The following is a 14,010-nucleotide window of genomic DNA, read 5'->3' on the forward strand; positions in this document are numbered from 1 at the left end:
TACCAGGGCTAATGCTACCTTTTCCAATTCATTGTATTTCAATTATGCTCCTCGAAGGGCGTGACTAACATAATATATAGGGTTCTGATCGGCTCCTTCTTCTTTGATGAGTACGGAACTAACAGCAAATTCAGTAGCGGAGCGATAGACCCATAATATTTCCCCGGGCTCAGGCTTGGTCAGAATAGGTAAATCGGCCAGGTGCTTCTTCAAGTCCTGAAAAGCTTGTTCACATTTGTCGTCCCAGCCAAATTTCTTCGCTTTCCTTAGGACTTGGAAGAATGGATAACTCCGATGGGCTGATCGGGAAATGAAGCGCGATAGGGCGGCAATCCTCCCGGTTAATTTCTGCATATCTCGGGCAGATTGAGGAGAAGGCATGTCCATTATTGCTTTGATTTTCTCAGGGTTAACCTCGATTCCCCTGTCAGTTACCAAAAAACCCAAAAATTTACCACTCCTAACCCCGAACACACACTTGCTCGGGCTGAGCTTTATTCCATATTGTTTCAAAGTGGTGAAAGTTTTAGGTAAATCATCAATGAAGTGAGAGCCTTCCCGGGTTTTGATTAGAATGTCGTCCACATACACCTCCACATTCCGACCTATTTGCTTTTGGAAGATAAGATTCATCAAGCGCTGGTACGTAGCCCCCGCATTTTTCAATCCAAAAGACATAACGACATAGCAAAAGGTGCCCCCGGCGGTAATAAAACTGGCTTTATCCTGATCTTCCAGAGCTAAGGGGATTTGGTGATACCCCTGATATGCGTCCAGAAAGCTCAATAACTCGCATCAAGAAGTGGAGTCTACCAGCTGATCAATCCAGGGGAGTGGATAATAATCTTTTGGGCATGCTTTATTCAAGTCCTTGAAATCAACACACATTCTCCATTTTCCAGTAGATTTTGGGACGAGAACCACATTTGACAGCCAGGTAGGAAATTCGACTTCCTTGATATGCCCGGCCCTTAACAACTCTCCCACTTGCTCTTCAATTACTTTATCTTTTTCGGGACCAAAATGTCTCTTCTTTTGCTTTACGGGCCGGGACCCCGGGAGGATATTTAATTTATGCTCGGCCACTTGGGGCGAGATACCGGACAATTCCTGTTGAGACCAGGCAAAAACACTGATGTTAGTTTTCAAATATTGCAAGAGATTCACCCGAGTGGACGTGCAGATGTCTCGGGCCACCCGGACGTTCTTTCCTGGCTCAATTTCCACCACTTCTTGTTCTTCCTCAGCAACAAAGTGAACTTCTCTCTCTTTGGTCTCCTCCTGACACTCTTTCTCCTTCCCTTCCCTTCTTGCTTTCTTTTGATATACTCGAACTGTCTCCCCATAACACCTCCGAGAAGAGGGCTGATCTCCTTTAACTTCTCCAACCTGTCCTCGCACTGGGAATTTGATCTTCTTGTGGTAAGTGGAGGCCACGGCTCTCATCTCATTCATGGCCGGCCTTCCCAATATGATATTGTACGAGGATGGGGCATCCACTACTGTAAAAACAGTCATCACAGTCTTCCTCAATTCCCTAGTGCCCAGGGTCAGGGGTAGAGTGATTTCTCCCTCAGGGTACACAGCGTGTCTAGCGAGACCCAATAAGGCAGTCTCAACCGCCTCTAACTGATACTCATGTAAATCCATTTGGACCAAGGCCTCCTTAAAGATGACATTGACCGAGCTGCCATTGTCAACAAATACTCTTAACACATCATAGTTAGCCACTCGGGCTTGAATGACAAGAGCGTCATTGTGAGGTAGACTAACTCCTCTGAGATCCTCTGGCCTAAAGTTTATAACCGGCTCGTCTCTCCTCCTTCCATCAACCTCCAAACATTCCTTCCTGCTCCTCGCTTTCCGAGCCCGGTTGGATTGCCATCGGTAGACCCTCCCGAAATCATTTTGATTAGTCCTCGGCTCGGGGAGGGGTCCTTTCTATCTGCCGGCTTGCTTCTTTCCTCCCGAGAACTTGCTTCTCCCCCTACTTCCGCTTGGGATGTTCACTATTTTTTGGGGAATATTCGGTCTGGGACGTCTAGACAACCAAGGTGGACTGTCTAGACTTATCTCGCGGAGGATGGGATGCTGGCATAGGACGCCTATTGGAATTATTTCCCAAGATCCGGCACTAATTGGTGTTGTGAGAACAGTCTTTATAGAGGGTGCAGTATCCTTTCGGCTTTGGCCTTGATGTCCTCACCACAGGATTGGGAAGCGGGGCTACATCTGTCCTGCATTCTTGAATCTCTCTGTCCTGGGCAATTCTCAAAGGTACATGAGAGAAATGTCCCGAGCCATTCTTCTTGGGGGCTCTTTCTTCGGATTTGACAGCCCGATCTCCTCTTGATCTCTTCAAGGCTTCTCTCTTCTGATTTTGCGCTTCTTCCATATTAATGTATTTCTCTGCTCGGGATAAGAGATCTTCGAAGTTCCCGGGCAGTTTTTTAGTCAAGGATCGGAAAAAATCCCCTTCCCACAGCCCTCGCATGAACGCTGTAGTCTTCGCCTCGCGTGCACAGGTCGGCACATCCAGGGCAACTCGGTTGAACCTTTTTAGATACGCCCTCAGGGTTTCATCTTGCCTCTGCTTCACCTCAAATAAACTGAAAGCAGTCTTCTTGTACTTCTTGCTGCTGCTAAATTGATGCAAGAATACCTTTTGGAAATCTTCAAAGCAATTGATGCTTTGTGGCGCCAATCCTTCAAACCATCTTTGTGCGGAGTCTACTATGGTTGTGAGGAACACTTTACATTTAATTTGATCCTCATAACGATGCAACATGGCCATGTTTTCGAAACGAGCGAGGTGCTCTTCGGGATCAGAACTCCCATCGTAGTCCTTGATTTTGGCTAATTTGAAATGCCCGGGTAATGGTTCCCGAACTATGATGTCAGAAAATGGGAAACCCTTTACAACTGGAGCACCGCGCTTAGAACCAACCTGCCCTTCTAGCACTTTTACTTTCTTCCTCAACTCTTTCAATTCTTCCGCAACAGTGGGGGACTTAGAACCCGCGCTTGATGCCCTCTCCTCTTCCCTTCTCTCTTCCACTTCCAGCTGCTCACATTGCTGCTTGGGATGACTGGAATGGTGAGTGGTGGCCTTCTTTGTCCTAGCTGTAATGTCCAAAATTAAGACGACGTAATCCAACGGCATGCGAATCTAGGAATTTATGAAAAATAAACAATAGTTGATTTTTATTTGCTAATTAATTATGTGACATACTTGTTTATATGATAAATGAGATTTTATTTTCATCATGCATAAAATTATATTTTTAGGAATATTCAAGTGACAACCGAGGAACGGGGACCGAGGGCTGAAAATGTAAAATATTTTTATTAAATAATTAATTTCAATTATTTGAAATATGGTCGATGTTTTTTAGTATTTTTGAAAATAAAGGGTTTGGAGGTTAATTTATACATCGGGACGTAAATTTTATCGGTGTTGGTTTTTCAACTGAAACACGCGCTTTTGACAACCCGACTAATAAATTCACATATTTATTAAAAGAAAAACTTTGTTAATATTTTAATTATGTCTTAATTAGACTATTGGGCCTAATTAGATGGCTTAATAGGCCTGATTAGCCTTGTAGGTGATTAACTAATATTTAAAGTGTTAACTAATCACAAACCCTATTCTAGTAAGAAAACCATCGGCTACCCTAGAGTTTATTTTCTGAAAAATACTCTCCCCTCTCTCATACACTCACAGCAGCACACACATCACTTGGAAGGTGGATTTTCGAAGGTATTAGCAAGAAGAAGCCATAGTCGTCCCTCCGTTCTTCGTCGTCAACGATTACTCGAGCGTATAATACAAAAAGCACACCTTAATCTCCCTTTTCTCATCCATCATTTCATATTTATATTTTTAAAGATGGTTTGTATGAAGCATGAAGCACCGAAACCTTGCTGCTCTTGTTTTTTTCATATGCTTGATTTTCATGCTACCCATTGATGTTGAAACATGTTTTTACGATAATAAGGGGCTGCCATGATGTCTAGGTATGGTTAGGTAAGGTTTATAGTTGTTTTAGAATCACACCAACTCACCTTAATCACCACCAAAAGTTACGGCAGGAACAAAAACACCAAGCAGCGCGAGTTGCTGTCTTGGGTTGAGGGTTCGGATTTTCATTGCAGGGGGTTGGGGTTGGGGTTGGGTTGGCTGGTTCCAGGGGCTAGCCAAGGTCACGAGGGAGTCAAGGAGGGAGTCCTAGCAAAGCTAGAACTCACGGTCAGGGCTGGGGAAGAGTCCTAGCTATGCTAGGACTCACCCCGAGAACCATGCACAAGTTGGTGCAGGGTTTACGCACAGGTCCAGGGGATGAGGGGCTCAACTCAGGGTCACGGGCTGGGCTAAGGTGGCTCACTAGGGTCCTAGCGTGGTGCACAATAAGTTGGTTCAGGGGCTGGGGGCGTCGGCTTAGGGTCTAGACACCAAAATCGTAGAGTTCATGAAAGTTGAAAGTCTCGGCCAGCATGGGGTTACTTAGGAAGCTGTCTTTTTTGTGGTTTGGGCTGGTTTCTTTGTGAGGTTAGAATCCAGTAGGGTACTCCAACATGTTGGGCAGGTTCTGGTTCGTTATGGTCCGAGGGTAACTCGATAAAATTAAGAGATGGCTCGGAGTCGAAGTTTAGGTGTCGAATAAGGTGTTTTAAATAATGAAAAATTGGAAAACGGCTCACGGGGGTGGAGTCATGGTCCATAAGGGCTAAAATAATATAAAAGACTAAATTTAGAATTTATGGATTTTATATTGAAGTTTGGGATTTTTCGGGATTAAAACACCGTTAAAACAATTATTTAACGATAAATGAAAAAGTCTAAGTTTTAAGCCAAATAAAATTATGGGAAAATTAAATTAGGCTTAAATAATTATTTGAGACATGTTAGAGTCATGAAATCAAGAAAATAGTCGTAATCGGAAAATGTCGAGTCTTAGGGTAAAACGGTCTTTTTACACCTAGAAATTAGTAAAGGTCGTGGCAGTGCCCTATATGATGTTTTTATGATATTATGATTATTTTTAAATATTTATGAAATGTTCATGATTAAATTATGATTTTTAAATGTTTAATGGATTTTATGATTTAAGGAAGACATTTAAAAGACATGTTGCATGCTTGGTTTCAAAAACAAAATGTAATGCTATTCATCATTTTTATAAAGTGATGAGAATGTAAATGTTGAAGGAAGTGAAGTGATTGTGACTAATTCATTCATGTTGGCGACATCGTGAGGGTTATGGTCCCAGTGGGAGCCCGACGATCGTGTTTCCATCATTGCGAATATGTCGTAACGGTTTTGTGGTAACAGAAGAATGGGAATATTGTGAGGGGAAAAGGCCCCAGAGAGAACCCATTTATGGGAAAAGGCCCTCGAAGGAACCTCGACGATCGTATTTCTATTCCATCATGATAGGCCAGGGCCCAGTTGATCGGTGAGAGTGTTGCTGGTGTCCCCCGCCGCCCAGTACTGCGGTTTCACGTAGATGGATCCATCGATTTTCATGTCATGTCATGTCAGGAAAGTCACAATTAACTATCTGAATTCAACAAAGGGAAAAAAAATTTTCATGATCATGTTTTAGGTTTTATGTCATGTCATGTTGGGGAAAAAGGGAATTCATGTTTGCATGTCCTGAAAAGTTATTTTTACTTACAAGTATTTTCATTGTTTCATGTGTTTTTATATATATTATTTGATATAAAGATGATGGTGTGTTGAATCTTTAGACTCACTAGGTGTGATGGATGCAGGTGAGTGAGGACTTGATGAATTATTTGACTGGACTGAAGGCGCACACAACCCGAGGACAAGCGCTACTATTTTCCGCATTATGTTTTATAATTACTGATTTAAGTTAAAGATTTTTAAGATTATTTATTTATGCATTTGAGAGATTTTTGAGAGGTTTAGTATGGGTTATTCTTTTCAAACTTATTGCTTTTTAGATTTGGTAAAACAGTTGACCATTTTATTTTATGACTATTGCACTTGATTTTGAAATGCTAGTTGGTTGGTATATTATTTTAAAGGGGTATAATATTTAATAAAAATATTTTCATGTGAGAAAAGTACATGGCCGAAAAATTGAGTGTTTATAAATAAAAAAACTAAAAAAAATTAGTACTTTTAAAGCAATAAAAAGGTCAGGACATTTCAGCAGCCATCTCAACAGCATCAGTGATAATCTTTTTTAACTCATCGGGAGTTAAATGAATGGTAGGTTGAGGACCATTAGGGGGAGGGCCACCTGCACCAGAAAGACGAGTATCGTTCTCCCCCTGAACTCGAGAAGTGTCTTGGTTTGCTCTTCTAGTAGGGCCATATCAACGCCTTAGAACTCAGATTGCCCACAGACGGCACCAATGATGTAACCCGGGCAAAATGGTGAGTCGGGTAGGGGACTCTGCCGGGTAAATTATCAAAATGTTGAATGAAATATGAGTTGGATGCCTGGCTTGAATCTCGCAACTTCTCGGTCCGATTTATGAGACCTGTGAACAGAAGAATAACCACGTGAATGGGCGCCGGAGGGGTGTCCGGAGTGGCCACTCCGATGCTTAAGTCAGTGAGGTACTTAAGCAATAAAACCAATGTAGCCAAGTGATGGCTGTGTGATTGGTGTGTAGTAAATGAGAGTATCAAATGTGTGAATTAATATCTGAATAGATAGTAAATGCATAAAGAACCTGGTATTTATAGTAGAGGATGCAATGATGACCTCGTCTCTCGTGTTTGAGCATTAATTATAATAGGGTGGCTGATTATACCCTATTGTTCTCACATGTCAAATCGCGTACTTATCATATCCAGGATACTTGATTCATTGACCACTTGCATTAGTGTCAGAGGTAGGTCGGCTATTCACTCTGTCTATCGGCGACATTAAATACTTCACTCATATCCAGGTGACCGAGCAGAATGCCTCTCAGGTTAATTATAGAAGAACTCGGGTATTTCATATCTCGGGGAAACTGTGTCCCGGATGGTACAATGGCTCGAGTCATTAGTCCATTCTGCCATGCTATTGGCCTGAGGGCGTCCTATCCTGGCCCGGGCACTAACCATGGATATGGTCCATGGCCCGGGAAGTCCCAGGGCCCATCCCTAACCCGGAATGTTCCGGGGTATCAAAAACATTGCAAATTGTTATGTTCTTCTAAAACATATGTTGCCTTCTGTTTTCATATATAATGAAAAAAATATAAATTTTAGGGAAAAAGGGAACCCCGGTTATTGGTTATTGGTTATTGATACCCCATGGATGGGCCTAGCCCAGATGGAAGACATGGAGGGGCCCACTACTCTTGGCTCATCCCTAGCCCAAATGGAAGACAAGCCCATCAAAGGCCCAGGTATGGATGGGCCTAGCCCAAATGGAAGACAAGCCCATCAAGGGCCCAGGTATCCTCCTATAAATACAAGGTTTGAGTGTTCAGTTGATTCATTCACTATATTGTTTTCAGAAGCACCCTTAGCTGCTCCCCCCATATATCCTTAGTCACTAGCTTGAGCGTCGGAGGGGCTACGCCAGGACACCCTCCTGGCCCCTCTTAACGGTCTTTTTCTTGATTTCAGGCTCAGGGTCATCTTAAGGCCCACGTCTGAACTAGTGACGCTCGTTGGGATCGAACCCTAAATTTCCCATGAGTATCATGTGATACCCCATGGATGGGCCTAGCCCAGATGGAAGACATGGAGAGGCCCACTACTCTTGGCTCATCCCTAGCCCAAATGGAATACAAGCCCATCAAGGGCCCAGGTATGGATGGGCCTAGCCCAAATGGAAGACAAGCCCATCAAGGGCCCAGGTATCCTCCTATAAATACCAGGTTTGAGTGTTCAGTCGATTAATTTACTATATTGTTTTCAGCAGCAACCTTAACTGCTCCCCCCATATATCCTTATTCTCTGACTTGAGCGTCGGAGAGGCTACGCTAGGACACCCTCCTGGCCCCCTCTTAACGGTCTTTTTCTTGATTTCAGGCTCAGGGTCATCTTAAGGCCCACGTCTGAACTAGTGACGCTCGTTGGGATCGGACCCTAAATTTCCCGTGAGTATCACTTGGTGCCGTCTGTGGGAAGATTTGAGTTGAGACGTAGAGATGTAGGGAAGAGAGGGAGTAGAAGAGCTACCTCAGCATCATCGCGTCCTCAGAGGGGACCCGAACAGTCTCATGCTGAGGCAAGGTAGGAACAACCCCATCAGGAGGCGAGAACAGAACAACCTCGTCAAGAGAACAAGGTCGAGCAACCCCGTCCTAATGAAAATGTGGGGAACTTGACCCTGGAGCAGTTGGGTCAGTTTATCACTCGGACCGTGGATGAGGCTATGAAGAGGAACCAAGATTCTACGTTCGTTGAAGAGCAAGTCATTCGCCAGGAGCGAGAGGAAAATGTTGAAGTCCACTAAAGCAGTGTTGAAGAGACGCATCCCCTCCAAAGTGGGGAGATTAGTGAGATGGGGGAGATGTGGAAGGAGATACGGAGGTTGAGGGAGCAAGTAGGGAGCAGAGCGTCGGCCCCCAAGAAAGGAAGTCCTTTTTTGCTTGCCATTCTGGAAGAAGGACTTCCCCCGAGTTTCCGACAGCCGAATGTTGGAGAGTATGATGGACATTCCGACCCCGAAGAGCATTTGGGGAGATTGAGAATGCGGCTTTGTTGCATCAGTATATAGATGGAGTGAAATGCCGGTTGTTCTTGGGCACGTTGGTGAGGTTAGCCCAGCAGTGGTTTAACACCTTGCAACCCAACTCCATTTGCTCTTTTGAGGACTTTTCAGTCGCTTTCTTGCACTGGTTCGCCAGTAGCAAGAGACACCAGAAAAATTATTTGAGCCTGTTCGTGATGAAACAGCAAGAGTCTGAGACTTTGCGAGAATTTGTCCAGCGTTTTAACAATTCAGCTCTGGAGATACCAGCGGCTACCCCGGACATCATGATAAGTGCCTTTACCCAAGGCCTGAGAGGAGGAAGTTTTTTAAGTCGCTGGTCAAGAAGCCTCCGTCGAGCTATGATGATCTGTTGGCTCGAGCTGAGAAGTATGTAAACTTGGAGGATGCCCAACATACAAAAAGATGGAGAACCGGCCCGGAGGAAGTAGAATTGATGGAGTGGAGAAGGGGGGAAGGAAGAGGGGTGCGGGGGAAAGAGAGGAGGACAGAACTAGAAGTAGAGGACAATTATCGTCACATGTTCCTCTCAATAGGAATCGTGATAAAGTGATGGAGGTAAGGGAGCCAAAGGAAGGTGGGAGAAGTCGCAGAGAGCGGATGGCGGAGTTAAGATGACTCCGATGGACAGACGAGAGGGATCCTCATCCGGGGATCGACCAAAACCTCGTTCGTCTCCTAGGCGGGGTCGAGGTCCTACTTGGATCAACCAGAGGGTCGGAGGGCCGAGAAGAGAAGGGCGGGGTCAGGATGCTCCTCGGGAGCCTGTCGAACCGAGGAAGAGAGCAGATGAAGATAACCACCCCACGAGAGGAATGATTCACATGATCTCGGGGGGGCTACTGATGGAGACTCTGTGCGAGCCCGAAAAGCGCACGGAAGGAGGTTGGAGAATTTTGAAATATCCAGGGGTGCAGACTTATCCCAAGATCCTGTCATCAGCTTCGGGCCGGAAGACCTTCGAGGAATCGTGGCCCCTCGTAACGATGCCTTGGTGGTGACGGCCACCATTGCCAACTACGATGTGGCAAGGATCTTCATTGATAATGAGAGCTCTGTAAATATATTGTTTAAGAGCACGTTGGATCAGATGAAAGTTGAAAGATTCGAGTTTGATCCAGTCTCCACTACTCTATATGGGTTCGCGGGCCATGCCATTCCGCCGTTGGGTCAGATTACTCTTCCCCTATCTTTGGGACGTGACTCTCGGCGGGTAACAAAGATGATAACATTTACCGTGGTGGATACCCCCTCATCGTATAATGGAATCCTGGGGCGGCCAGTCTTAAAGGATTTAAGGGCCGTAGCTTCCACGTATCATCAGAAGTTGAAATTTCCCGTGGGAAAAGAGGTGGGAGTCTTTTGTGGAGACCATAAAGTTGCACGAAGATGTTATGAAGGAATAGTGAAAGAAGAGGGGAAGAGGGCTCGTGTGGAGGTCAATATGATTAGAAGAGGTCGAAGCGGGTTGCCCGTGGTAGTGAGGGAGGTTCATGAGGTGATGGATGAAAAGCCGGATATTGTGACATTGGGGCCCAATGAGAATACCCTCAGAATAGGCCCTAACCTTGACCCAAAAGTCAGGGAGGAACTCATTGTTTGTTTACAAGCTAATCTCAGCGGATTCGCTTGGTCAGCCCAAGAGCTCACAAGACGAGCCCAGATGTAGCAGAGCACCGATTGAACATCTTACCGAACTCTCGTCCCGTAAAGCAGAAGAAGAGACATTTCGGGCCTGAGAAAGATATGGTTATAAAAAAAGAAGTGAGGGAGTTTCTCAATGCTGGGCACATTCGAGAGGTGCAGTTTCCTACTTGGCTCTCGAATGTCGTTCTTGTTCCGAAGAGTTCAGGGAAATGGAGGATGTATGTGGATTTCAGAGACCTCAATAAGGCATGCCCTAAAGATTGTTATCCTCTACCTTGGATAGATCAGTTTGTGGAGTCCACAGCGGGACATCAATATTTGTGTATGTTGGATGCTTATCAGGGATATCATAAAATTCCCTTGGCTGTGGAGGACCAGGATAAAGTGAGTTTCATCACCTCTGAAGGAACTTTCTGCGACGTGGTCATGCCCTTTGGACTCAAAAATGCCGGAGCCACGTATCAGCGATTGATGGATAGAGTCTTTTCTGAACAGGTGGGAAGGAATTTCGAAGTGTATGTGGACGAAATCATGGTAAAATCAAAAGACTCATTCCAGCTTGTACCTGATTTGGTGGAAACCTTTGCAACCCTCAAATCCTACGGGCTGAAGTTGAATCCTCATAAGTGTATCTCCGGGGTGAGGAGTGGAAAGTTTTTGGGTTATATGGTGACAGAAAGAGGGATCGAGGCCAACCCCGAGAAAGTCCAAGCTATCCAAGATATGGTCTCTCCTCGGGGACCCAAAGATATTCAACAGTTGATAGGGAGGATTGATGCTTTGGCACGTTTTATCTGGATTTCCGCTCACAGAAGTTTACCATTCTTCCGGACCTTGCGCAAGGCAAAAAAATTTGAATGGGGTCCGGATTGCGAGAAGGCTTTTACCGAGTTGAAGGAGTATCTTGCTGAGCTTCATGTCCTAGCCAAACTGGCAGTAGGCGAGCCTTTGTGGGTATATTTATCTGCCACTGAAGAAGCTGTGAGCTCGGTCCTAGTCAAGTCAGAAGGATCAGTTCAACAGCCTATTTACTACGTTTCGCATGCACTCAAAAGGGGCAGAAATCAGGTATTAAGGGTTGGAAAAGTTGGCTTTGGCTTTGGTGATGACAGCGAGGCGCTTGAGGCCCTACTTCCTATCTCATCCAAGTGCTAACTAACAGTCCATTGGGCAGAATCCTCACTCATTCCGATATGTCTGGCTGTTTGGTAAAATGGACTACTGAGCTGGGAGAGTATGACATCCAGTATGAGCATAGAACAACTATCAAAGCACAAGCCTTAGCCAATTTTCTGGCTGAGACCGTGCATCAGGAGAATGAAGACCCTTGGAAGGTGTATGTGGATGGTTCCTCGTCGAAGGATGGAATTGGGGTGGGAGTAGTACTGATTTCACCAGCGGGAGAGGAAGTGAAGTTGGCTGTGAAATTGGATTTTCGAGCATCCAACAATAAGGCAGAGTATGAGGCTGTGTTGGCAAGACTGCGAGCAGCCAGAAATGTGGGAGCTACCCGGGTACTTATTTTTTCTGACTCGCAGTTGGTAGCACAACAGATGAAGGGGATGTATGATGTGAAATATGAGAAGCTTATTGAGTATGCTCGAGAAGTGGACAGAGCCAGAGAGAAATTCACAGAGATTACATTTGAACAGATTCCCAGGAAAGAAAATGAAAAAGCAGACACTCTAGCCGAAATGGCTGGAACAATGGGAAGTTGGAAGACTAGAGATGTGGTGTTTCAAGTTGAACTCACACCTCACACGAGTTCACCCGCAGTTGAACAGGAGGAGGAGGATTGGAGGACTGGCATAGTTGATTACTTGAAAGAGGGAAAGCTTCCTAATAACCATCGCGAAGCTCGTAAGTTGAAGACACGGTGTTCGCGTTATGTGATGATCGGAGAAGTGTTGTATAGAACGTCTTTTGCAGGGCCGCTTCATCGGTGCTTGAGTTATCAAGAAGCTGATTATGTGCTCCGAGAAGTTCATGAGGGATGTTGTGGAAATCATTTAGGGGCTTATGCGTTGGCAAGGAAGGTGCTGCTCGCCGGTTATTCTTGGCCCTCCGTGTTGCGTGATGCTCAAGAGTTAGTGATGTCATGTGATAGTTGTCAACTTCATGCCTGGTTACATCACCGACCGGTCACGACAATGAAGGTTGTCACGGCTGCCTGTCCTTTTGACCAGTGGGGAATAGATATTGTGGGGCCTTTCCTACTGCTCCTGCTCAGAAGAAGTTCCTATTGGTAGCAGTTGACTATTTTTCCAAATGGGTGGAAGCAGAGCCTCTAGCAAGAATCACTGAGAATGAAGTCCTGAAGTTCTCGTTGAAGAATATAGTATGCAGATACGGAGTACCTAGGAAACTGATATCCGATAATGGGAGACAGTTCCAAGGGGTCAGGATCCAAGCTTGGTTTAAAGAGATGAAGATTCAACAAGTCTTTACCTCCGTAGCTTACCCACAGAGTAATGGTCAGGTAGAGGTGACTAATCGAACATTGGTGCAGGGTCTAAAGGTTCGACTTGGCAAAGCTAAGGGTAATTGGGTGGATGAACTACCAAGTGTATTATGGGCATACCGAACCACTCCGAGGGAAGGAACCAAAGACACTCCTTTCAGTTTGGTCTAAGGTAATGAGGCAGTGCTCCCGGCTGGGATTGGGTTGGAATCGGCAAGGGTAGTGTTTTATGACGAAGACAATGATGCGAGACGCGCTACTGACCTTGATCTTTTGGAAGAAAAGAGAGAGGCTGCCAGCATTCACATGGAAGCTTATAAAAATCATATTGCACAGTCTTATAATCGGAGAGTCATTCAGAGGAACTTCCAGGTAGGTGACTTGGTCCTGAGGAAGGTGTAAGAAGAGCAGAGAGGGAAATTGGACCCAAAGTGGGAGGGTCCCTTCAAAGTTGTTGAAAGGCTGAGCTCTGGAGCCTATTATTTGGAGAATGCACAAGGCAAGGCATTGAAGAGGCCCGGGAACGCTTATCATCTTAGAAAATATTATCCTTGATTTGATTGTTGATGTATTTCATTTTGAATTTTCCTATGTAATCGTTTCGAATTCAATAAAACCATGTTCTTTTTAATTCATGAATGTTGTTGTATTGGAAGAAGAGAAAAAAAAATTTATTTTTTTCTACTAAGGCATCGCCTAGTAGAGGAGCAGAGTCTGGGTGGGGAGAAATTTTGTTTTCTTACTAAGGCATCGCCTAGTAGAGGAGCAGAGTCGGGGCGGACAGAAATTTTATTTTCCTACTAAGGCATCGCCTAGTAGAGGAGCAGAGTTGGGGCGCGGAGAAATTTTATTTTCCTACGAAGGCATCGCCTAGTAGAGGAGCAGCGTGAGAAATTAAATATTCATGTTAAGGTATCACCTAGAAGAAGAGTTAGAGGGCGGTGATGTGGAATTTTTATTTTTCTGCTAAGACATCACCTAGCAGAGGAGTTAGATGGTGGAACTGTTGAATTTTATTTTCCTGTTAAGGTATCACCTAGCAGAGGAGTTAGAGGGCGGGGATGTGGAATTTTTATTTTCCTGCTAAGACATCACCTAGCAGAGGAGTTAGAGGGTGGGAGTGTTGAATTTTTATTTTCCTGCTAAGGTATTACCTAGCAGAGGAGTTAGAGGGTGAGAGTGTTGAATTTTTTTTTCTGCTAAGGT

The 14,010-nt window shown here is 44.8% G+C and overlaps 1 protein-coding gene across 1 annotated transcript; it reads left to right on the forward strand.

Moving 5' to 3' along the window:
• Nucleotides 1–11,536: 11,536 nt before the first annotated feature.
• On the forward strand, nucleotides 11,537–13,206 carry LOC140830166 (uncharacterized). The gene is made up of 3 exons (XM_073193451.1): nucleotides 11,537–12,443; nucleotides 12,530–12,883; nucleotides 12,989–13,206. Exons 1-3 carry the CDS (start codon nucleotides 11,537–11,539, stop codon nucleotides 13,204–13,206), a joined length of 1,479 nt encoding a protein of 492 aa, XP_073049552.1.
• Nucleotides 13,207–14,010: the final 804 nt, after the last annotated feature.

Source organism: Primulina eburnea, chromosome 4, assembly GCF_022965805.1.
Source record: "Primulina eburnea isolate SZY01 chromosome 4, ASM2296580v1, whole genome shotgun sequence".
Lineage (NCBI taxonomy): Eukaryota > Viridiplantae > Streptophyta > Magnoliopsida > Lamiales > Gesneriaceae > Primulina > Primulina eburnea.

Coding starts and splice junctions, on each gene's coding strand:
- LOC140830166 (XM_073193451.1), top strand. CDS start 11,537: ATGTCTGGCTGTTTGGTAAAATGGACTACTGAGCTGGGAGAGTATGAC. Junction 12,444..12,529: donor TCAAGAGTTAGTGATGTCAT/GTGATAGTTGTC, acceptor CCTTTTGACCAG/TGGGGAATAGATATTGTGGG. Junction 12,884..12,988: donor TCGACTTGGCAAAGCTAAGG/GTAATTGGGTGG, acceptor GTAATGAGGCAG/TGCTCCCGGCTGGGATTGGG.